The sequence below is a fragment of the Mobula birostris genome, chromosome 13, assembly GCF_030028105.1.
Source record: "Mobula birostris isolate sMobBir1 chromosome 13, sMobBir1.hap1, whole genome shotgun sequence".
NCBI lineage: Eukaryota > Metazoa > Chordata > Chondrichthyes > Myliobatiformes > Myliobatidae > Mobula > Mobula birostris.
The window spans coordinates 63,372,195-63,398,365 of NC_092382.1; the positions used below are offsets into that span (position 1 = coordinate 63,372,195).

Consider the following 26,171-nt stretch of genomic DNA (forward strand, 5'->3'; position numbering starts at 1 on the left):
GCGATTCTTCTTCCCATCAAATCCAGAACAATGGAGAAGGAGGAGAAGATGGCGGCGTGACACAGCTTGCGCGGCCGCTCCGGTGAATGATATCTGTAATCTGTCAAGTAGGGTGCCGTGCACAATCCTTATTTGATGGAGACAGACGTAAGAGAGCGGAGGAACATCTGGAGAAAATTCCGAAATGTCTTCTTCGCTGCCGCTGCTACTGTGTGATCCAGAATCTCCGGAGGGGAAGGCTCCGAGTCATCGGCTTTGCTTATTGCTCGGCGGCCGGGACGGGGTCCAAGCTCTGGGCAGAGATGGTGGTCGGTGCTCGGTGTCGAAGGGCTGGTCGGAGTCTCGAAGTTTTCGGACGGACTCAGAGTCGGCTGTGGTCAGGTGCTTCCAACGCGCCAACAGTTGTCGGTGCCTGGAACTTTCTAGCAGAGAGAGTTTCCCCCTTTTTCCGTCTGCTATCGGCGACTATCGGGAGTCGATAGGAAATGTGAGACTTTTTTTTTACTGTTCCCATGGTCTGCTCTTTATCAAATTATGTTATTGTGTTGCACTGCTGTAACTATATGTTATAATTATGTGGTCTTGTTAGTGTTAGTCTTTGGTTTGTCCTGTTTTTCTTTTGTGATATCACTCTGGAGGAATATTGTATCATTTCTTAATGCATGCATTTCCAAATGACAATAAACGAGGACAGTGTCCTCATAATCTAATACAATAATCTAATCTAATCTAATGCAGTCAGTCTTGATTTAACTTAATTACCGTGTTTGCATTTATCACCTTTGTCGAATTCTAAATAAGAAATATTGAAAGTGGACTGCTATTTTTTAGCCATAGTCTCCTCGTCGAAAATCTTGACTTAATTTCATCAGATTTATTTCATGCTTGAAGTATTTGTCATCTATATATAATGATTACTTCATTTTTTTCTATACACGTTTTTCAGTGAATACTTGGCTCCACTATAGCGTGAAGATGGGGAAGTAAAAGTATTTCTTTTAATTCATTTTCCCTGTATTCCCTTTGAGAAAAATGAATGATGCTTTTGGAATTTCGATGCAAACGTCACCGTATCTGGAATTAAAGATGATAATGATGATGATGATGATGATGATGATAATAATAGTAATAGCAACAATGTTCTTACTTTTTCCCCTGAATTATAATAATATTTCATGCCTTTGGTATCATGCCATAAGAAAGATGATATAATTTCCTCTGGTTAAAAGAGGATATAAAAATAAAAGGAATAAACGTGTTAAGAATCTATTATCTGGCATTAATTAACCACCAAAGAGAGAAAGTAATTTTGATACTCAGTTCCGATATCCCATTATGAAATTTGGACGTGGAAAACAATGTCATCTGTTTGAGAACCAATTGGGACTTTATATGCAATGAAAGCAAGAGGAGTTCGCTGCATATTGCTCAAATGTTCTTTTTTCTAACTGTGCTTCATATCTTCCTCAGACCACCGAGTTCCAAGATTGGTGTCCGGAAATGATGACTGCTCTGGAAGACTGGAAGTGCAGTTTGGAGAAACCTGGAACACGGTGTGTGATCTGCACTGGGATATGAATGATGCCAGCGTGGTGTGCCGACAGCTTCAATGCGGAGTCGCTGTTGCTGTGCGGGGAGGAGCTTATTTTGGAGAAGGAACAGAACATATATGGACTGATGCCTTTGAATGTCAGGGTAATGAGTCGGGGCTGTGGGACTGTCCATTTTCTTCAGGAGCTCATCGTTGCACCCATGAGAATGATGTCAGTGTGATCTGCTCTGGTGAGTACCTAGGATCCAGGTATTTCTTTTCGACATTTTTCCCATTAGCGATTTGCAAATTGCATCAGCAGACGACAGTTCGATATCATTTTCATTTGACATTGACGTACAGATTAAGAGGGTGAAATTGCTTGAAGAATAAAATAACGATTGACTTCAATTTGGGTTTTGACGAAAGAAATTAACATATTTGAAGGCTTCAATAAGTTGAAACAAAAATCACCAACAAAAGCGTAGCATGCAGCGGTATTATAAATTAAACAATACATTATTGCAATAGGAAATATATAAAAAATGCGAACTGGAATTTTCCTTTAGAAGTTGAGTGCGAAGTACATGCCGCAAAATTTCTCAGCACGCCTTTCAAATTATATCATACACCTTAACGTGAAAATTAATAATTTGAGGAAATTTAATGATACTGAATTTTGTCATGTGTCGAAATACAGATATAAAGCTGATTAAACGTTAAAATGCGCAGCAGGCTTTGTAGCTATATAACGGCTATTTCTATTAAGAAAAAACAATCAAATATTATGTATTTTAGTACTGATACTTTGCTGGATTATTGAATATTGCCCGAAACGGTTCCCCTTTCTTCTGAAAGGAACCACACAGATGAATTGGTGCGGAACTGTAGATGAATACAAACCATTGTTTTTGCAGCACAACTTCCAAGCATGCATTTGCACCAGTATAGAATATACATGATCAGAGAGAGATAACTTGTTGCAATAGCGTCGGATTTTACTGATACAAATTTAGCCATAACGACTGTAAAAATGACAAAAACCTCAGCAGAAGAGTAATTAAAATAACAACTATATAGCTGTTAGTTGAACGACAGATGGCTTGTGAATTCCCCATAGTTTAAAATCACCACTGAACACTTTGTTGGCCCCAAGGTGAATAACAGCTTGAAAGTTGCTTAGGAACCTAAGAAATAAGTCAACAGTGAAGGAGACAAACAGAATTAAAGAATTGAATATACAGTTGGACTAACATGCTAACTGTCTTGTGCTGTCACCAGTCGGATCATCAGTTGATCTGCCACTTGTCTTCAGGAGTTTCGGCCCGCTTATGATCAAGACTCCCTCGAGGTGGTGGGCCAGCAGTGCTAAAGCACCACCTCCCACTGGTGAGCTTAAAAACTTGGCATCTGCCTCTATCAGTGTTGTTCCATCCAACAGATAGTCTACTCTTCGGGTGCCTATACAACTACTGAAGGGTTTGCAAAAGATGTATACCATATAACCATATAACCACACAGCAATTACAGCACGGAAACAGACCATCTCGGCCATTCTAGTCCGTGCCGAACTCTTGCTCTCACCTAGTTCCACCGACCCACACTCAGCCCATAACCCTCCATTCCTTTCCTGTCCATATAGCTGTCCAATTTAACTTTAAACGACATCATCGAATCCGCCTCAACCACTTCTGCTGGAAGCTCGTTCCACACAGCTACCACTCTCTAAGTAAAGAAGTTCCCCCTCATGTTACCCCTAAACTTTTGCCCTTTAACTCTCAACTCATGTCCTCTTGTTTGAATCTCCCCCACTCTCAATGGAAAAAGCTTATCCACGTCAACTCTATCTATCCCTCTCATAATTTTAAATACCTCTTTCAAGTTCCCCCTCAAATTTCTACGTTCCAAAGAATAAAGACCGACTGGAATAAATACGCTGTCCGACTATCTGCCCCTCTGGACCTTTGCTCCACACCCATGCTGATCCTGTGTCTGCTGCCTCAGCTACAGCGCTGCTGGTTGCCTTGATCTCTCTTCTAGTAAAGCCGAGCTCACGCAGCCACTTCTGGAAAGTGAACGCAATAAAGCCACGGCAACCTACTTCGAATGGATAGCATGAGACATTCCCCCGTCTGTCGCTGCACTCTGACATTAATTCTGCATACTTGGTTAACTTGTGCTCATGGGCTTCATCGATGTTGTTTTCACAGGGGGCTGTGAGTTCACCAATAACCACTTCTCTACTGGTGTCAGACCGTGCGATTATATCTGGACGCAATGTGGTGAAGGCTATTTGCTCCGGGAAACTGCCTTTTCCGTCCAGGTCGGCCTTGACACACCAGTCATTGGCTGAATAAAGTATGCTTGATCGTGGGCCTGCGCTGTACACCCTGGACTTGGAGCCTTCTTTCACAAATGATATGCGATGTTCTGTGCAGCATGGGGCATGAGATAAGTTGTGCTGCAGTACTCTCTGCTCAACCGCTTCTGTTGCAACTTTGAGAACGGTACTATGTCTCGAAGTGTACATGGCGCAGGAAAGATTGACTCTGCATGCAATCAAAATACTTTGAAGTGTTCCCTTCTCGCCGCAAGCAGCACATCTGTCTGTCTTATCTTCATACCAGGTGCTGAGGTTGGCAGGTGTTGGGAGCAGATCGTATGCTGCTCTGCACAGAACAGAAATGCGGAGTGGTTCCATCTGCCACAGAACATTCCAACATAGATGTCGTTGTTCAACACTTTCCCACCAGGTCCAAGCCCCCTGTTTGGCCAGGACTGCTGTTTTAGCTAACATCTTCTCCTCTTCTACCTCTCGTATTTCTTGTGTTACAAGCTCACGGCGCTCCTCACCTGTAGAGGACAACCACCATTTGTGGGCTGTCCAGCCAAGTCCCTGGCGGCCTAGCTGGGTAGCCCCAACCACCTCCTTGTCCTTCAATCTAGACTCTGCCTCATCAATTGCTGCATGGGCTGACAACTTCCTGCCTGATCTCACAACCGGCTGGGTGTTGGTGATGACAGGGTCTTTTGAGTCTCGAAGCATCATGAATATCTTACCTTGGATACCTTGAACTCTTCAACAAGGGATTACACTGGGATGGTAAGCTTTGTCTGGCTACTATAGATTGCGGAATTGGTGAGGCTGCTCGGTACGCTAAGCCACTTCTTCACATACTTGCTGATCTTCCGTTCCATTGCATAACGATTGTAAACATGATAAAAACCTCAGCAGAAGAATAAATAAAACATCAACTATATAGCTGCTAGTCCAAAGACAGATGCCTTGTGAATTCCCCGTAATATATAATCATCAGCGGACAATTTTGGGGGGCCTAACGTGAATGACAACTTGAAAGTTGCTTATTAACCTAAGAAATGAGTCGTCAGTGAAAGAAACAAACATGAAAATAGACAATGGAAAAGTGCAAAGAAAATAAACATCACAAGCAAAGACTAACATCAATTTAATCGCCAATAACGAAAGAGAAAATCGAAAATGCCCCGTCTGAGTGCACAATATCTGATTGCAGGAAGTATCCTCAAATATTACATGTAAATAGATAGATAGGTAGATAGATAGATAGATAGATAGATAGATAGATAGATAAATATGATGCATATGCATATCGTCCACTGAGTGGGCAAGAACAGCATGGGTGGAATATGATGCTGGTATTTTCAACTTCGACAAAATGTAACATTTAGAGTGATGGGCATGAAACTGTGAACGATCAACAAAATCAGGAGTACTGTATAGAAATCAGGTAAGGAAACGCTTTTTCACCTGCTCGGCCCAATGTTTGAAACAATAGCACTGATTTTGTTATAAACCTACAAAAACGCGAGGTTCCTGTCGTGGTGTATGCAGATTATTCACAACACTTAAAAATGCATTGGGAAAAAAAATGATTGTGTGTCAATCAGATAAAAGATATACTGGTCTACATTGTGCCATACTCTGTTATTTTCGCGAAGCTCTGCCGAGCAGATGCTCTGGATAGTGGTCCGATCCTGTGCAAGTTCTTTTAATTAGTTTATGTTGAGATTAATTAACTGAATTCAATTATTAATACAACAGGGAATTCTGTAGCACGACTCGTTGATGGGGACAGCAGATGTTCTGGCCGGGTGGAAATTCAGCACGGGGACCAGTGGGGAACACTTTGTGATGAGTACTTCAGCTTGGAAGATGCTGCCGTGGTCTGTGAACAGCTGCAGTGTGGTGCAGTAAAGGAAACTCCCAGAGATGCATACTTTGGCACAGGAAACGGGCCGGTGTGGAAGGATAACTACATTTGTTTGGGCAATGAGTCCCGATTAGCTGATTGCCAAGTCTCAGCGTGGAGTCAGATCAGCTGTTCGCATGGAAATGACGCCAGCCTAATCTGCACCGGTGAGCTGTTGAAACATTAGTCTGAATGAAACCCTTCTTTGGTCGAAAAGATATCCATAACAGAGACAAAAAAAAAAGAAAAAAAGAACAATTGAATGCATCCAAAGTTTTCTGCAAAAATATGCCACAAATCTAAATTTTTTTGTGGCTACAGTCTGTGTTTGCAATTTGGACTGTTTTATTTTGGATACACAGACCTTGAGTACTACAGTGAATCAAACTAAAATTTGAGGAGAAATTATTGGAAAGTGCAGAGAATTATGTCAATTGGTGTTTCAAGATAGTAATTTTTGTACCATTTTAAAATCTGCAAAAATAAAGATGTAATATTTGCAGGTGAGTTAAGTCATATTATAAACAGTTGAAAAAGAACAATGAATTATAATAAAACTTTAAATGGCTCTCTTTATGTTCGGCGAGTAAGAATAATGCCTGGGACCGCTACGTGTGCGTCTTTTTTTATCCTGCGGAGGGAGAAGAGAGGTTAAATGGCTTCTGGGGAGATTGCCTTGTAGGAAATTAGTGTATAAACTAATATTTGCCGCTAATAGCTGAAAGTATCTGGGATACATTGAGTAATTATTAATTGTTTTACACAATCTCATCCACATTGTAGATGAAATGTGGTCTCTGCGGCTGACCGAAGGGGGAAGCCGCTGCGACGGCCAGGTGGAGGTTTATGATAATGGCAGATGGAGCAGAATACAGGATAACTTTTGGACTATCAATGAAGCCAACGTCGTCTGTAAGCAACTGCGTTGCGGTGTGGCCACATCCTCCTACATCGCCTCGGGGTACAGAGGGAAAGAAGGGCCCGTGTGGGTGACCGACCTTCAGTGTGAAGGAAACGAATCTCATCTCCAAAATTGCAGGACATCCATATTCAATCGGTCTTCCTCTGACTTCATCGGCGTTGGCGTCCTATGTTCAGGTGAATAGCATGGAAAAGTGGAAATTGTAATTTTTAATATCGTGTGGCTATGAATTATTTAGAGAGATAAATTTAGAAATACTGAGACTTGCAGGTATTTATATCTCCATTTCTCTCATCAAAACGGCGTTATCAATCATATCTCCTCTTGCAGGGCTTCCAATTTATTTCCCCAACCACAGCTCCTACGGCAGCTCCGCTCCTAAAACATACGAGCGAATTTATTGTAATCAATTAACCGACTAGCTAGTACAATGTGGGAAGGTGCATAGAAAACTGAACACGATGAATAAAAACGCATTTACCCGGGCAAAATGTGCAAAATTAATTCTGCTTCGCTGGAACTACGAATTTACTTCATAGGCTTTCAACGATTTATTCATAATTTAGGATATATACTGAAAGGGATCGTCCTGGCAGTTCGACAATTTTGCTATTGATTACAATTAAATACTGGGAGTTCTACCTGCCTTCTCCCTCTCTCTCTCTCTCTCTCCCTCTCTCTCTCTCCCTCTCTCTCTCTCTCTCTCTCTCTCTCTCTCTCTGCTACCCCCCCCCGCCCCTTGCTTATTCCCTCCGTATTATTGCTAGTCTCCCAGTTTATACTTTTCAAAATCAGACTTCCATTCAGGTCTGAAAATATGATGATTTAAGTTAAAGCGATGGCACGATCAAGAGCCGCGGGGTACTGTTACACCTTGGCCAGACCCCGCTTGGTCTATTCTGTTAAGTTCTGGTCACCATACTGCAGAGAAAATGCGGAAACTATCGACAGAGTGCAGAGGAGATTTACGAGGGTTTTGCCTGGATTGGAGACTGTGCCCTGTGAGAATAGGTTGCGTGAGCCCGGCTTTTTCTTCTTGGAGTGACGGGGGATGAGAGGTGACCTGATAGAGGTGTATACAAAGATTAAAGGAAATATATTTTGGGTCATTTGTTCGGAGTTAAATTGTACTACAACCGGGTATTGTTTTAAGGTTCTTTGGAAGTCGATACAGAGGGGGTGGAAGGGGTAAGTTTTTTGCAGAGAGTGATGGATGCATGAAATGCACTGCCGGTGATGGATGCGGATAAAATAGGGTCTTTTCAGAAACTCTTAGATAGGTACATTAAGTTTAGTAAAATAGAGTGCTATGTGTTAGGGCATTTATAGGCAGTTTATAGAGAAGGTTACATGCCAGGCACAACTGTTTTCTTCGTTCTGTGCTTTAAAAAGAGGAAATTGAGCATTTAGTTGAACAAGGAAGGGATTCTGGAGGGGGAATTTGAGAGAGGAAATTTGCAAAGAAGTGTAAAACGAGGCGATGGTACTGACGCCTGGCAGTATTTCTGATCGGAACCATTAGGGATAAGGACTCAAATAAATGTTCAAATAGGACGGAAATAATTATATTTTACTTCTAATATTTTTCGCTACATCTCTTAATGAAGTAGTTTGGTGATATTTTCGTCCGTGCACTAATACCATTTTTCATGTAATATTTTTTTTTCTCTGCATCAGTATGTCTAGTCACCAGGAGTGTCGGAGAGAGATCGATTTTGTGATATTAATTCAAGATTAATTGTCTGTTATATTCTGTAGATTTTCTGGGAACAACATCATTTATAATAGAATCCAAAACGTTCCAAACCACTGACGATCGGTAAACTGGACTATAATTCTCTTTCCTTTGCCTTCCTCCCTTCTCAGAGTGATACTTCCCGTCCTCCAGGACCATACCAAGGTAGATACTTTAGAGAGAAAATAGGTGCAGGAGTAGGCCATTCGGCCCTTCTAGTCGGCACCGCCATTCAGTATGATCATGGCTGATCATCCAACTCAGAAATGCTTTCTCTTCATACCTCCGATCCCTTTAGTGACAGGGGCCATATCTAACTCGCTCTCAAATATAGCCAATGAACTGGCCTCAACTGTTTCCTGTTTTAGAGAATTCCAGAGATTCACCACTCTCTGTGTGAAGAAGTTTTTCCTCACCTCCGTCCTAAAAGGCTTCCCCTTTATCCTCAAACTGTGACCACTCGTTCTGGACTTCCCCAATATCGGGAACAATCTTCCTGCATCTAGCCTGTCCAATCCCTTAGAATTTTATACGTTTCAATAAGATCCCCCCTCAATCTTCTAAATTCCAACGAGTATAAACCTAGTTCATCCAGTCTTTCATCATATGAAAGTCCTGCCATCCCAGGAATCAATCTGGTGAACCTTCTTTGTACTCCCTCTATGGCAAGATTGTCTTTCCTCAGATTAGGGGACCAAAACTGCACACAATACTCCAGGTGTGGTCTCACCAAGGCCTTGTACAACTCCAGTAGTACCTCCCTGCTCCTGTACTCGAATCCTCTCGCTATAAATGCCAGTGTACCATTCGCCTTTTTCACCGCCTGTTGTACCTGCATGCCCACTTTCAATGACTGGTGTACAATACACCCAGGTCTCATTGCACCTCCCCTTTTCCTAATCGGCCACCATTCAGATAATAATCTGTTTTCCTGTTCTTGCCACCAAAGTGGATAACCTCACATTTATCCACATTAAATTGCATCTGCCATGAATTTGCCCACTCACCTAACCTATCCAAGTCACCCTGCAACCTCTTAGCATCCTCCTCACAGCTAACACTGCCGCCCAGCTTCGCGTCATCCACAAATTTGGAGATGCTGCATTTAATTCCATCGTCTAAATTATTGATATATATATATATATATATATATGTATATGTATATGTATATATATAAGATGAAGTGAATCTTGAAAGGACAGGACCAAAGGATCTGTTATCTCTTCTGAAACCAGTCTCCGAATTCCGGGATTTAGTCCATTTGGTCCAGGTGACTTCAGACGTTTGAGTTTGCCAAGCATTTTTCCTTTGAAATAACAGTCTCTCCTGCGAACTGATATTCACAGGTTACTAGCTCACAGCTGCTGCCTTCACAGTGCACCCCAGATACAAAGTACATATTAAGCTCATCTGCCAATTTTTATCTCAAATTCCCACCTCATCAGTGTCATTTTCCCGTGGTCTAATACGAGCGTTCAGCTCCCTTTCCCTCTTCATACAACTGAAAAAAACACGGTATCCATTTTTTTCATATTATTGGCTAGTCTGCGCTCATATTTCAAGCTTTTTTGGGTGCCTTTTGTTGGAATTTAAGAGTTCCCGATCATCCAATTTCCGACTCAATTTTTCTACTTCATATACCATTTCCTTGGCTTTTATGCAGTCCATAACTTCTTTTTGCCAGACACAGTTGCCTACCCCTGCCAATTGAGTATTTCTTCCTTTGTGCGACATATCTATCCTGGCTGTCCTGCCCAGAAATTTCAGCCTTTTCTCATCTGCTGTCATCGCCGCCAGAACATTCCTCCGATCCATCTGCGCAATTCTTAATTTGTCGTTCGTGTAATTTATATATCCGGATGCATAACTGAGGAAAACTGTCGTTGCATGACCAGACCGGATTTCGGTAAATCTGATTTCTTGGTCGCCCTTCTCGTACCTGCAGACGAGCAGACAAGCTCTATATATTTGGACAGCAAAGGGGACGTCGGGGAAGACAAAAGCGACGGGTATCGGATGCTTCTCTTCGGAGGACTGAGCAGAGTTGAAGAACATATCTATGTATCTGAATGAAAACACCGAGGTTCTCACATATTTCATATAATTAATTATAGACGAGTGTGGACGTACAGAATCACTCAGAATCTTTCGCAAAACGAAAAATTAGATGAAACATGAGATTCGCAATCTGGCGAGGACCAGAAAAGAGGCATACAAGACCGGTGAACAAGAAAGTTACAGGTGGCCGTGGTACTTTATGCAGGAAGAAATGTAAAAGGTGAAGGGGATTTCCACACTAAGCATGAACCATAGAAACATAGAAACATAGAAAAGCTACAGCATAATAACAGCTGCTTCGTCCCACAAAGCAGTGCCGAAAATGTCTTTACCCTAGAAATTACCTTGAGTTACCTATAGCCCTCTATTTTCCTGAGCTTCATGTACCTGTCTCGGTGTCTCTTAAAAGGCCCTATCTTTTTCGTCATCACCACCGTCGCCGGCAGCCGATTCCAAACACTCACCACTCTCTGCGTTAAAAAAAAAACAAAAAACCATTTACCCATGTCATCTCCTCTGTAACTAGCCCAGGCAACATCCTTGTAAGTCTCCTCTGCACCCTTTCTATGCTTTTCACATGTTTCCTGTAGTGAGGCGACCAGAACTGAGCACAGTACTTCAAGAGGGGTCTGACCAGGTTCCTATATAGCCACAACATTACCTGTCGGCTCCCAAACTCAGTCTTACGATTTATGAAGGCCAATGCACCGTAATCTTACTTAACCACAGAGTCAAACTGCCCAGCACCCTGATTGTCTAATGGACTCGGACCCCAAGATCCCTCTGATACTCGGCCCTGCCGATAGTCTTACCATTAATACTTTATTCTGCTATTGTATTCGAACTACCTAACAAAATGAACCATCTTACATTTATCTAAGTTGAACTCTATCTGCCACTTCTCAGCCCAGTTTTACATCCTATCAATGTACCGCTGTAACCTCTGACAACCCCCCACACTATCCACAACACTCCCAACCTTTGTGTCATCAGCAATATTACTAACCCATCCCTCCACTTCCTCATTCACAGCATTTATAAGATTCACGAAGAGTAGGGGTCCAACAGATCCCTGAGGCACCCCGCTGGTCACTGAATCCACAAAGCAATGTCCCCTTGGATCCCCTGTCTCCTTATTTTCTAATTAAACCTTTCATCGTGTACTTTTTTAAATGCCTTGCTGAAATCCATGAAGCAAGCTCGACCATTTTGGACGGGTTTGCACAGTGTAAAATCAAGCGACGTAGTGGGAAAAAGCTTCGCTTCCAGATGGGTTCAATCCACTTTATGCCCGCTTTGACTGTCAAAACATGGGCGAGCCATCAAGTATTCCCGGAGCCCCCGATAATTCTGTGATTCAAGACTGTGAGGCTGACATGCAATTAGCGTTCATGAGGGTAAACTCACCAAAAGCATACGGCCCAGAAGGGATGGCTGGCCAACCAGTTCAGAACTGAGCTGATCAACTGCCTATCGTGCTCTTTCGCATCTTTCTTCGGCAGTCTGATGTCGCCACCAACTTCAAGTATATTTCACATACTGGTTTCTTAGGAGAACCTGATGATCTGCCTGAATAACTATCTGTCAGTTACAATGGCAGCAACAATGAGGAAGTGTTTTAAGAATTTGCTAATGGGACATATCAACTTCTGCCTCAGAGGAGACTTGTCCGGCCCAAATTTTCCTACTGGAGCAATAGGTCCACTAAAGAGGTCATCTCACTGGCTCTTCATACTATCCAGAATTATCTGGACAGCAAAGATACACACATTGCAGGGTTGTTTCTTCACTGCAGATCAGCATAAAATGCCACCATCCCCTTAAAACTGATCAAAAACTCGAAGTCTGTACCTCAATAACTACTTATACAATTGCATCCTGGACTGCAGACCCGGTCAATATGTTCCCAATGGCAACAACATCTACTCCAAAATCTCCATCAGCACAGGTTCTCCAAATGGTTGCGAGCACAGCTCCGTGTTTCCTTCGCGTTACACTGTATGACAAAGTACAGCACCTCTGCCATACTCAGATTTGCTGACGACACCACTGACAAAGTTGATGACACAATAGCATTTTGAAGGGATATTAAACATCCTGAGGAGCGGTGTCACAGCACCAACCACTTTCTCAAAGTCAGCATGACAAAGAGGAGGTATTGAGTTCAGGTGGAGGAAACCACCGGTCCATGGGTCAGGCCTCAACGGAGCATCAGATGAGGAGAAGGTCAGCAATTTCAATTACCTGACCACCTGTCCTAGACTCAACACAGAACTGCAATTATAGCGAAAGCACAGCGGATCCAGAGTTTCTTGGAAGATTTGTGTATCGGACCGCAAAGCGTTCCAGCGTGTGGTCAAAACTGCCCAGCGGATTATCGGCACGCAATTGCTCACTGTTGAGAACATCTACAATGAACGCTACCTGGGCAGGGCGAAAAACATTATCAAGGATGCATCTCACCCCGACCATGGACTTATCGCTCTCCTCCCAACCGGTAGGCGCTACAGGAGCCTCCGCTCCCGCACCAGCAGGCACAGGAAGAGCTTCTTCCCTGAGGCTGTGACACTGCTGAACCTCTCATCACGGCGCTAAGCAGTATTGAATCCATATTGTACTGTCTCAGTACTTTTATATTTGTGTGCTGTAGCACTTATTTTATTCGCAGTTATTTTGTAAATAACACTATTCTTTGCATTTCAGGTCAGATGCTGAGTGCATTTCATTGGCTTCGTATTTGTACTCGGCACAATGACAATAAAATTGAAACTAATCTAATCTAATCTAGTTTCGAGGATTCGGCATGGTATTTATTCTGAATTTTGGTGAACACAACCCAGAGCCATCAAACGGTCTTCTTATGAAAAGACATTCTAGTGAACCTCCTTTGACGCCCTCCTTGTTCAGCAGATCCAATCTAAGATAAGGGGCCCAAAATTGCACTGATTACTACTTGTGAGGTCTCACCAGTGCTTCACATAGTCCCAAAATTACATCCATTACACTTGTCTTGTTATCCACCGGCTCACACCAGTAAACTGTCGTCTGGAGAATCCTGCACAGGGGCTCCCAAGCCCTTCTGCGCTTCTTTTCTTTTTGTATTTTCTCTCCAGTTAGGAAACAGTCAAACCTTTCTTTTTTTTTCTACCAAAGTGCATGAGCATCCAACTACCCAAAACGGTATTGCATCTGTCATTTTTGTCCACTTTCCTAAACTATATTTGTGTTTCTGTGTCCTATCACCTCCACAAATCTGACTGTCCCTCCAGCTACCTTCGTATTGTCTGCAAACCTCTGAGCAAATTCATCAACACAATCATCCAAATCATTGACGCATAACGTAAAAAGAATTGGTCCAATCACAGACCACTAAAAACACCACGTGTCACCGGCGGCCAACGGGAAAAGGTTCCCTTCATTCCCGATCTTTGCCTACTGCCAATCAGCGACTGCTCTGTCCATCCTAGAATATTTCCTTTAATACCACGGGCTCTAACTCGGTAAGCAGCCACATGTGCGGCAGGTTGACGATGGCCGTTTGAAGATCCAAGTACCGCAAAATCAACCGCTTCTCCTCTGTCGATCCTACTTATTATTTCTTCAAATAATTCCAACAGATTTGTCAGGCAAGTACATTTGTCAGACATGTGTTTGTCTTCTGCCTTCTCATTAATAATAGATCCCGATATATTTCCAAACACTGAGATCAGGCTAACTAGTTTCCTCGTTTGTGCGAAAGGCAGGAAAATGGAATAGCAGCAGATGTGGGAAAACGTCCAACTACCAGCCTCTGAGTTCCCTCCTTAATGATAGAAGCAACTCTGCGTTTCTTCATATGTTGTATTCATCCAAACTTTCACATTTTATACTTGGATTTCAAACATTTTCAAATTCTGGAATAATTGTTACATCATGGCACAGCTCTTTTTAAGAGCAATAATAATAATCTCAGAATCATCTTTAGAAACGAGAAGCCGGTGATGTTTCTACTTTCCAATGTATTGATTTACTTTCCATATTACTGTTCGATAGGCCACTTGCAGTTACGACTCTCCGGAAGTGAAGATCCATGTGCTGGTCAGCTAGAGGTTTATTACCGTGGATCTTGGGGCATGGTTTGTGACGACTCCTGGGATCTGGTCGACGCCAACGTGGTCTGCAGACAACTGGGTTGTGGATATGCTTTGGAGTATAAAACTCACGGTTACTGCGGAAGACGCCCTCCCCCAGTTTGGTTAGATGAAGTGAGATGCTCGGGTAACGAAACATTTCTCTGGGAATGTCCATCAGCACCATGGGCCGAACATGACTGCAGTCAAAAAGAAGCTGTGACATTGACATGCTCTGGTAAAGAACATTTCAATTTTCTTTAAATTTACTTTTCTTTGTCTGTGCAGCACGCCATGACTACGGAGATGTAATAAATAATGTAAAACTGGACAGGAGACGATTGGGCCAGAATGAACTGTCTAAATGTTGATAATGCGTGGAGCACACGTACGCAGAAACATTAAACTTATTCCCTTTGTATCTGGAATGTTTATATTTCCCATTACTAATGTCATAACATTAATCATCCTTATTTCAGTATTGATTCTGCCTGATAATTCTTCTGCCGTCGCTCAAGTGCTTCCCCGTTTTCTTTACTCAAGCGAGGCAAATAAATAATCTCCAGTCTATGTATCGGTGTAGTTTGATGGTTGACTGACTGTTCACCAACTCGTTACACTACTCGAGGAGCTGTGAAAAAAAAAATACTGCTAGGCGTTCTTACAAAAGATAGATTCAAATATTGATCCAAATTCCTTCGACCCGTAGCAAAGTGTTTCAGATTAAAATATGCAAGTGATTCTTAAATACCTGATCTTATGATGAAATTCAATTACTTAGCAAAGCAGTAGTAAGTTGCTGTGAACATGCGAGTAAGCAGGGCCATCTAGTGACTAGAAATAACATAGCAGTCCAAATCAGGAGAGACAGAATAATACAATTTATCAAATCGGATCGATGGAAATTCCGTATAATAAAATCCAAAAAAAAAAAAGATTCAAAAACATAGCATTGTCTTTCAATTCCCATTGTTTCTTTTTCCCCATGTTTCTTTACCTCTTCTTCTCACTTACTGAATTAATTGGGAAAAAAGTCAGGAGTAAAATAATATCTGTAAACAAAATCAACTAAAAGAGCCAACGGTAGAAATTTGATACCGAGACTAGAAGGCTGTAGTGTGTCCAGAGAAGACGAATATTCTATTGAGTTGTATTGCCGCAGAAAGGAATAAAAGACAGATAACACAATCAGAGTAGCTGTGGCTAAATGAAGTGGCAAAAAGCCAGAAGCTAATGTGAGGTCAGCTTTTCCGAATTCAAAACAAGGTGATTTGCATGCGATTAAATAGTGTAGGTGATTACATTAGAATCTCCGAAGATAATGCCTGGAATATATATTATATATATACACAAATAAATCCTAAAATCAGTTTTAAACACTCTTATCGAATCGGGGGATAGAATAAATGAAAATAATATTGTAATTTCGCCTTTATTTCATCACAGTCTGTTACTAGTCTGGATTTAGTAGGTGCGGTCTTAAGAATGAGGTACTGAGGGACAGTCAAAACACTTAACCACGTTTTTTTTTGCCCTGAAGAGCAAGTGGCGGTTTCTGTCGGTCAACATATTTCCAATGTCTCAATTCATACTTTTCGTTAAGGACAGAGGATGGACAGATTCTCCCTGCTCATCATACTTCTTCCTTAAATGAATTCAAATATTTACCATTCTCAATTGTTGGTGAATCCAATAAGATTCCAGTATCAGACGCTCGATCTTCTATTCCTCAATGTTCCGTCACTAACCCGTACCCTCCTTTCAGTAATTCAGCACAATATATCACTCCGTGCTTCCTGGGTTCGTTTAATTTTGCTAATCAATAACTTCCTACTGAATGTGCTCATTTTATTTTTTTATCTTTGTTCTACACACACACACACACACACACGGCTAATTTCTGTTGCAGAAGTAGAAAAAAAACGCGTTTCCCATTGTATGCTAATTTTGCGACAACTTTTGTCTTCAAATGCATCCTTATCAGAGCACAAAAAGTTGCGCCTGCAGGACGGAGGTAGTCGATGCAAAGGACGAATTGAAGTGTGGTACAACAGGACCTGGGGAACAGTCTGTTCCACGAACCTTTATGGCAAGTCTGCAGAAGTGATTTGCAAACAAATGAAATGTGGACCAATGAATAATATTTATCCTGGCTCATATCAATTTGGAAAGGGACGTGGACCTATATGGTTGGATGAGATTGAATGTACTTCACACGAATCGACCCTTTGGCAGTGTCAGTCGCAACCGTGGGGAAAACACCAGTGTGACCATACTGAGGATGCAGGAGTTGCTTGCGAAGGTAAATAAGACAGTCTTATATCTATTTACGTTTTACATATTTATGTATAAATCCGTCAAAATATTTATTTTGTCAACAGAAACCAATATGACGGAAGGAATCACTGAAAGAGGCTGCTTGCAAGAAAACGCATTCTCCTCTTTCCCTTTAAAAGGTGACGAATTCGAAAACTTCTTTGCTGAAATCAGAAAACCTTGTATTAATGCCGCTATCAGAAAAATAAATTTCGTTCCTCTTGCCCTCTACGAAATTGGGCGCGCATTGACCAGAATCCTGGTTTCCCACGACTCTGTTGAGCACTGCCAAAGGGGAGTGAATTGTGACGAATTCCATGTCCAGACAGAAGATAGAGGGAGTTAATTGGAATTCCTCGGGAACATTTGTTATCAGGCAAGATTATAAATGATATGCAGGAATTGTCTCCTGACCAGCTGGACGGACTTGGGAATCGGTATTACCTTGGAAGGAGGGAAGTGAACGAGGGAAAGTATGGAGATAGTCAAAGGCGAGAGACATTGTTGATTTGGATAAAACAAATGAAGTAAATATATCTAAACAGCAGGATACATAAAGACGGTCGGGCTATTGGGCAATATAGAAAGGTGAATAAAGGCTACGATCAATAGATAAAAGATATCTATTTCGTTGGAAATATGAGAAAATGAGAGAGCAAGGCATTCTGTATTACTTAACCAAAATAACACAAGTGGTTAACTAGAGAGAACATAGGACGACGTATATATAACGCCCACAATTTATGGTTGGAGTTGAAAGATGTGCATGAGCTGTATTCGAGTGTTTTTTGTTTCGCCGGTATGAACTGAAGACAAAAAACAAACTGGCTGACAGTGAAATTGGTTTTGTCCTTCATCATGTCTTTCAGCATTTCATGATGAAGTATGAGTTGAAGAGCAAGGTCTGTGACGTAATGCCTTCATTAATCGGACACTAATGATAAGAATAAGATATGTTGCCTGTTCGTTCAACAATGAATGGACTTCATAAACTATTTGTGGATATGAAAAGCAATGATTTCATATCATTTATATTTCCATTCGTCGCATTTCAAGAAGCATGTGGGGTTTATAAAAGAGATTTACTCAGAGTCTGCCTGGATAAGAAGGAATGGAAACACTTGGGGTCCATTCTGCACCTAAAATGAGTCCTAATAGATACGTATCATTAGGTGAGACAGGCCAGGTAGAGAGTCTGAACCATTGTAAAAAAAAAATCAAATATTAATGGACGTATTTAAGGTGACAGATGACGGCTTAAATGAAGTGGTTGAGGAAAACCTTTATTGGTAAATTGAGAATGATATTGCTTGGAGCAGGTTTTGAGGAGTGATAATAGAAATATTTACAGTTATCGTGATTAAAAGGCTTTCAGCTGGAGTAGGCAAGTGTAAATATTTGAGCGATATCGATTATGTGAGGCAGAAGAGAGGTGGTATAATTTGGCAGTGTTGGATAAAGAAATGGTGGGCCGAGGTGCCTGCCCTTGCGTTCTATAATTAGTTCTATTTTCTCTCTGACGAACTTCAGATTCCCAGACTAATTATTAAATAAATCTCAATTTTATTGTTTCATGCCTAGATGTTCCATTGCGTCTTGTTAGCAGCAATCACAACTGCTCCGGAAAGCTTGAAGTCTGGTTTAATGACAGCTGGGGCACGGTGTGTGACGACTCTTGGGATCTGGCTGATGCCAATGTTGTCTGTAGACAGCTAAGGTGTGGCCTTGCTCTCTGGGCTCCAGAAGATGTTAAAATGACCCAGGCAGCCGGTCCTGTCTGGCTTGATGAAGTAAAATGCACGGGAAGTGAACCTTTTCTGTCCAGCTGTCGTTCCTCATCATTTGGTCAACACGACTGTGATCACAAAGAAGATGTCATCGTTCTTTGTTCTGGTATGCTCTGTGCTTTGTCTGACATTTCCAATTTCTCTTCAAATGATTTGTTAATTTCAGAATGAGAAATATCCAATATAAACATCAATAGAGATGCGTTTTCTGAAACTTCTTTGCAATATGTACACAGGTTCCGGAGTGACTCCTACTGAACGCAACAATTCAGGTATGGATTTTGACGCTTACATTTTGCATCTATGCTGCAGATATCAAGAATTGATTATTCGCATTTCCTAATTGCTGAGTTCACAATAGATATTTTAGAACTGTATGGGATCCTGATCGTCTTCTCAAATATTTTGAGCAGGAATATGCAGAATTGTTAAAAACATGATCTCCACTCCCGGTCAGACATTTTCTGTGAATCAATTAGTTGCTCGTCCAATACTCTTGAGAAAGTTTTGGTGTTTGCAGATACTAAATATTAAAGTTCAAAGGAAATTTGTTACCAAATATCCATATATCGTCCTATACTGCCTTGAGATTCGTTTTCTTACGGCATTCACTGTACATGTATAGAAACGCAACAGAAACTTTAAAGAACTACTCAGAAACAAGCGCGGAAAAATAACAAATAGCAAAAAGCAGCTAAGTACGCAAATGCAAAATCAGAAAAAAATGTCAACAAGTTGATCAGTAAAAATTAATGCTGAGAACAAGAGTTATGTAACCCTTGAAATAAATTATAGGTTGTGGAATCAGTTTACCACTGGAATAATTGAAGTAATGCACCCTATCAGGAGCATGGTGGTTGAGAGGTAATAATTATTTCTGAGCCCAGTTGTGAGGACCCAAGGCTCCGGTACATCGCATCAGTGAGAAGGGAGCATGGTCTGATGATTATTTAGTTATCCTGCGAAGGCGCTGCATATAATGTGTGCTCAACGGCAATATAGTTGAATAAAATGTCGGACCCGAAATAGTATTCGAGATTTGGTGACGATTTGTAACAGTGCAAGTGCTCAGTCTTATTTTTGGACCCTGCATGCACCCGTGCAGGAAGAAATAGTAAGGGTATAAGATCCCATTTCCTCAGTATTGCTCTGCCTTCATAAAGACCAACCTCGCTATGTAGGCCTGGCGTATAAGTACATAATTGGAATGAAAATAATTCCGCAGCTGCTGGTTACAATCAGAGTGTCAGTGATAATATTCGGCAGCTTTCCAATATTTTCTGAATTCATTGAGTGTACACTTAACCGTGTACCATTACTAGCTAAATCTCTCTGTGCTGATTGGAGGCGGTTAACAGAAATGCAAGGATAAGTACGATGGAATATTTTTTTTTCCTGGAAATGTTTTCTTATAATTAAACTCACCTTCCTTCTTGCTGTTTCAATCCAGCAATGTGCGGGGAAATGGAATTTGAACACGACGTTACTTGAGGTGTTTATCCTGATCTGATACCAGGTGAAGGAGAGAAGGTTTATTGTGCTGGGAAATACTTTTGACATATCAGGCTTTATTGTGAAATAGTCTTTGTGTCTCCGCTCCGCTCTTTCTGTCATGAAATACATAGGGATATAACTTTTAAAAATCGTGATAACTGAATGTATGATTAAGTTCATTAAAGATCGCTCAAAATTTCGTTGCATTGGATGTATAGTGTTTGTTTCGTGTTTATCGAAATACATGTTTTTACTTTTCGTTTTAAGATTTTGGAAACTGGACCCCATCCATCATGGTTACTGTCTGCATAACCCTTGGATTTGTATTCATCATTGAGTTATTAATACTGGTGACGATAGCAAGGAGACGGTCAGCAATCAGTGGTGAGGGCCAATCCTTACATCGACGTTTTATTGTGACGTTTTCAGTTTTTTTGGGTTTTCCCAAAACATGATCTTTGTGCAAACATGACTAAACTTAAATATGTTTTCATCGCTTTTGTTGGGAATTTATTTGCCTTCCGTGGGACATTTGTAATGGTGGTTTTCACTGGCCCTTAGTGATCGTGGAGTTATGATAAATTTTCATTATGTAGTAATGGAAAATGGTTAAATTTGATTTGTTAAGTGGCTACCTTACTGTGTATCTCACTGTAATACCTCCATGCTCTGAACACCTGGAAGTATAAATTTCAAGAATCTGCTCTGTATCCTCGAATATTCTGATACGGTTCTCCCAATCGAAGTAAGAGGAGGCATTTTCCCCATTCTTCATCATCTTATCATTTCATCATTCCATATTCACGATGCTTTTATATTTCTTCAACACAGCCAGGCTTTCTCTGTCATGTTCTGGAGTGACCTCTAAATTTCCATCCTGTCTTCATCCGCTACCATTAATGATGGCATTCGCATCTATCTAATCATAATATTAAACTTGTCATCGATTCAAATGTGATGTGTATTCACTATTAAACAATAATCGGAAATATGCTCATTATTCTGTACCCTTCCTTTCATCTTTCTGATGCCAAATTTATTCGGTTGATTGGCCAGAGGCATCATCCACACATCGGTCGATTCAACGATCACGTTCACTAACTCTTCACCTTGACTAAGATCATTTTAATTAATTTTAGTTTAAGCATAATGTTCGTGTACAAATTCGTTTATGCGGATGTTCATCCCCACTCTCTCTTTATTAGATGCACTAATGAGTGGCTATGGATCACCTGTTGACTTTTACCAAGCAATTTACGAGGAAATTGAGAATATTCCACCATTCAAGAAATTTACTGAGATGCAAGGTTCAGGTGTGTAGTATGACACGGAATCCGCTATGTACAAATTGATACCGTCTCAATTCATCCAATATTGGTAACAAAATCAAGCAATAATAATAAAACACACACACACACACACACACACACAAATGGCTGTATAGGAACTTCAGAAATGAAATTGTAACAAGAAAAATAATAGTGTGAAGTTATACAATAAACACAAGAGATTCTGCGGATGCTGGAAATCTTGAGCAAAGCGCACAATGTTCTACTGGAACTCAGCAGATCAAGGTGCACCTATGGTGGAGAATGAACTGTCAACGTTTCGAACCAAAACACTTTATTAGCTCTGTAAAGGAGTTACAGAAGCCAAAATAAGGAGATGGAGCATGGGGAAGGAGTACAGGTTGGCAGGTGATAGGCGAGACCGGATGAGGGGAAAGGAAACCTTAAGGCACGTGAGAAATTAAGTCAGAAGCTTCGAGGACATAAGTAGATGCGGTAAGTAGATGATGAAAAGCCATATAGATTGTTCGACGGCACAATAGATATGAATTATGAAGGATGCTGAGAACCAGGTATCAGCTGTCTGAGTGTGGAGTCTGGAGTGGTATGATATTACTCACCATCAACGTACGGAAGCTCAATGGATAATAGAAATCTGAAGCATACTCTGCCAGCATCTGCTGATATAGTCTCCAATATTTCAGAGTATTAGAGGCATTCCCTTTCTTCTTTCCTGAAATAACTCGCACTTTTCTCAGCAATTCCGAATTCTGAACTTTTCCCTGTTCGCCAGTAGAATGCAGAACGGAGAACATTGAACATCGAGCAATATGGCACAGTACGGTTCCTTATGCTCACGGTGTTGTGCCGACCTGTTAACTTACACGGGATCAATTTTGCTCTCCCTTCCTACACATTCTTTAGTTGCTTTCACATAAAGCAATGGACCACATGTGGCCACAGAAAAGTTTCTTAAATGGCCCTAATATATCTATCTCCAATACCAGCGCGAAAGGGCGTTCCACGCTTTCACCCCTATCTATCTAGCAAAATTACCACTGACAACACTGCGTTGTTTCTTCGAATCAGGTTAAAGGTAGCTTCCTCATATTAACCACTTCCGATCTGGGAAAAGCCTCTAAGGAGGAAAGGTCCAGCTCGAACAATCTATAATTATAAATTGTTGCCCCTAGTTCGGGAATCATTGTGTTCAATCTCTTCTACACTATCTCTGAGGATTCATACCTTTCTAAAATGAGCTGACCAGAACTGAGCGTGATATTCTGAGTGTGGTTTAAGCAGGTAAATTATGTCGCTGACTATCCTCTCCAATACTTTACCCACCACGAACTATGGCTCACTCTACCAAACTTTCCAAGGACGTACCGACTCACATTCTTGCACGAAGACATTTAACTAGGAACTTGAACTATTTTCCCTATAAAAATGTTCTGCTAATTGGATGACGACTTTAGTCACTTCAGCTGATTTTATTTTTGCTTAATATATCGACTGAACTGTAACCGATAACATTAACTGTCCCCACTTAAAGGAAGGCCGAGATAAATACCTTTGCATTGTATTACTTTATCAATCTATCTGTCTTTCTATCTACATATTTCCTCATTCTCCTCCAGCAGGCTTGTCTTAGTCACCTTCATCCGTCAATGAAAGCGTTAACAAGAGCAATACACAAACGAGTTAGCAATAAAATCGATTCCATAAACACATATCGATTGTTTCATTAGCAATTGAAGGCGGAACGCGCATCTTCCTTTTCACTTTCTATTGAACGGTATTCAACGATTATGCCATTTAAGGTAAAGATGATACAGTCATTGACGCGATGATTGAATGATGTGTTCATTACAAAAACAAGAAAAATACCAAACAAATACCTTGATGATCTCTTTCATTGAATTTTAGTTACTGGATCCATTCCTTCCATTAATGAAGCCGAATATTACACCAACGACTATCTATATAGTGCATGTCATGATCTACAAGACCCTGAAGGGTTGTTTTCCAATATTCATGGTCAGTACACTTATTTTCATTTTGCTCTACTTTGGTTCAATCAGTCTGTAATCATAACCCAGCAAAGAAAATTGTCCTTCTATGTGTGTATTGATGTGATTGAACAATCTCGTGGTTTTGTGAGGATCTTGCGTTACAGGAAGAGTGTTAATGAAGTCTGTAGTCAGCATTCAATTTAATAAATCATTGATTTCCTCCTTTTAAATTACTTTGAATTATAGTCCTTTAAAAATGAAATAAATGAGCATGTTCGGAGTATGAGAAAATAGTTCATCATCCCAAGTAATTTGTTGTACAGCGGCAATCGGCAGAAATAAAGTTTTATATATGATCGCTCCATGATCTGGTTCCTGACGATCGCAATGATGTTGTGAGTGACATAATTTATTGCTTAGACTGTGTGAACGTGACGGACAGTGGTTGTGTTGATATTCTGCTACCCTGAATTGCCGATATTGTTCAGAACGAACAAGACGAGTTCTTTCCTTTCTTCTAGACTATCCACAGTAACCAGAAATATATATTCATTGGTTGCCTTGTATTTTCTGATGTATTTTTGTGTCTGTTTAACACTCTGTTTCCAAAAATACATCAAGTTTCCGTCAGTGGCCTATGAGAAGCTCTGTTTTTATGCGTGCAGAACATGATTTCCAAGGTTAAAGCGAATTTTGTGACATTGCACACTCCACATGTTCTTTTAATATACTACTTTTTAAAAGTCGAAGCGGACTGGTTGTGTAAGCCAGAAATATTGCAGACAATCTGTCGCCAACAATGGATGTTTCAAAGAAATTGTTTGTTTTGACTCCACATTGAACATTGTTCCAAAAGTTACTTTGTTTGGTGAAACTGTGTTTTTCTATTCAATTTGATGCCCCTCATTTTCGCTCGAACAGAGGCCCAGTCGTAGATTCGCTTGCATCTGGCTTTCCATGTTTTCTCTTCGACTGACAGCAATGATGAAATGACCGACAGCACACCAGGATTTCCAAATCACTTGCAGCTCGAATCGTCGACGGTTCATTCCCATACTTCACATCAGCCCGTTGAAGACCAAAAAAAAACTAAATGTGCTCTCTTTTGCTTGCACTTTCTATATGTTATTGTCTGTAAAGTACGCGGTTGTAGAATTGTTCAATATATACACAATAAAGGGTGCGGTGCTCAAATATTAGCAGCAGACTATGGAACTAATATAATAAATGCGGGAAGAATTCCATATGATTGTTTTGAATTAAATTCTACATTTATATTGAGGTAGCATACTTTGGCGATGCTTGTAATCCATCTTAAAGTGATTGCTACTTTCAGTGCGATTACTTTGCTACTTAAAATCTAGATACCTTAATATATTCACGAAAACAATATTCTTATCGGTGTTAGCATTTAATTGCAATCCCTTTTATACAACAAGAAATAACTTCGAAGTATTTGTCAGGTCAAATTTATAAAAAAGTGCACAACTTCTTCTACTATTGAGAGTATTGATTTTACATTAAATAAAACGAACAACACCTGATAGCATGTCATTTCCTCCTATCCAGAAAGATAAATCTGCAGATTTTCATATTGTTATTTTCTATTGCTCTATTCCCTCTAACGGACGTATTGATAAAGACAGAGAAACACGGAAATCTACGGCACATTATAGGGTCTTTGGCCCAGAGTGTTGTACCGATCATATAAACTGCTGAGAATTTCCCTGCCGCAAGGCTCTCTATTTTCCAAGCTTCATCTACTCATCTCTCTTGAAAGAACCTATTTTATCAGCATCTCCCACCTTTGCTGGCAGTGCATTCTGCTCACCCGCCACTCTCTGTGTGGAAAAACATACCCCCGACATTACACATGTACCTTCTTCTAAGCACCTTAAAACTATGCGAACTCGTTGTAGCCACTTCAGCTCTGGGGGAAAAAAGTCTCTGGCTATCCACACGATCAATTCCTCTCACCATCTTTTACACCTCTATCAGGTCACCTCTCCTTCTCCGTCGCTCCAAGGAGAAAAGGCCGGGTTCACTCAACCTGTTCTCATAAGGCCTGCTCCCCAATCCAGGCAACAGACTTGTAAGTTTCCTCTGCACTCTCTCCATAGTATCCACATCTTTCCTGTAGTGAGGTGACCAGAACTGAACGTAGTACTCCAAGTGGGATCCAACTATAGACGTCTCTTGCTGCAACATTACCCCAAGGCTCTTGAATTCACTCAATACCACGGTTGATGAAGGCCATCACGCTGTACACCCTCTTATCAACACTGACAACCTGCACAGCAGCTTTGCCTGTCCTATGGGCACGGAGTCCAAGCTCTCGTTTATCCGTAACACTGCCAAGACTGTTATGATTAATGATATGTTTTCTTCAAATTTGACCTACCGCAATGAACCGCTTCACATTTATCTGAGTTGAACTCCACCTTCCACTTCCCAGCCCAATTCTGCATCCTATCAATGCCCTGCTGTAATCTCTAACAACCCTCTGCTGGGGTGAAGGGGTAAATACGGGTATAGACGAAGAACAATGATTAATTAATGATCAATCACCTTATGGGCGCCTTAGCTTACTGTTTTGGACAGTCAAAAAGAAGCTTTACCCAGCAACCGGTGACGTACTAGTCATTGTTGTCTAAAGACAGGCAAAGGCTCAAATAAGGAACTATCTGAT

At 40.9% G+C, this 26,171-nt stretch overlaps 1 protein-coding gene across 1 annotated transcript; it reads left to right on the plus strand.

The window, feature by feature from the left end:
• The first annotated feature begins 410 nt into the window (after positions 1–410).
• On the plus strand, positions 411–24,724 carry LOC140207649 (scavenger receptor cysteine-rich type 1 protein M130-like). The gene is made up of 13 exons (XM_072276202.1): positions 411–487; positions 1,471–1,782; positions 5,613–5,927; positions 6,544–6,858; positions 14,508–14,822; positions 16,569–16,886; positions 16,966–17,040; positions 18,482–18,793; positions 18,924–18,959; positions 20,449–20,565; positions 21,387–21,494; positions 23,397–23,507; positions 24,404–24,724. Exons 2-13 carry the CDS (start codon positions 1,575–1,577, stop codon positions 24,415–24,417), a joined length of 2,244 nt encoding a protein of 747 aa, XP_072132303.1. The 5' UTR covers positions 411–487; positions 1,471–1,574; the 3' UTR covers positions 24,418–24,724.
• Positions 24,725–26,171: the final 1,447 nt, after the last annotated feature.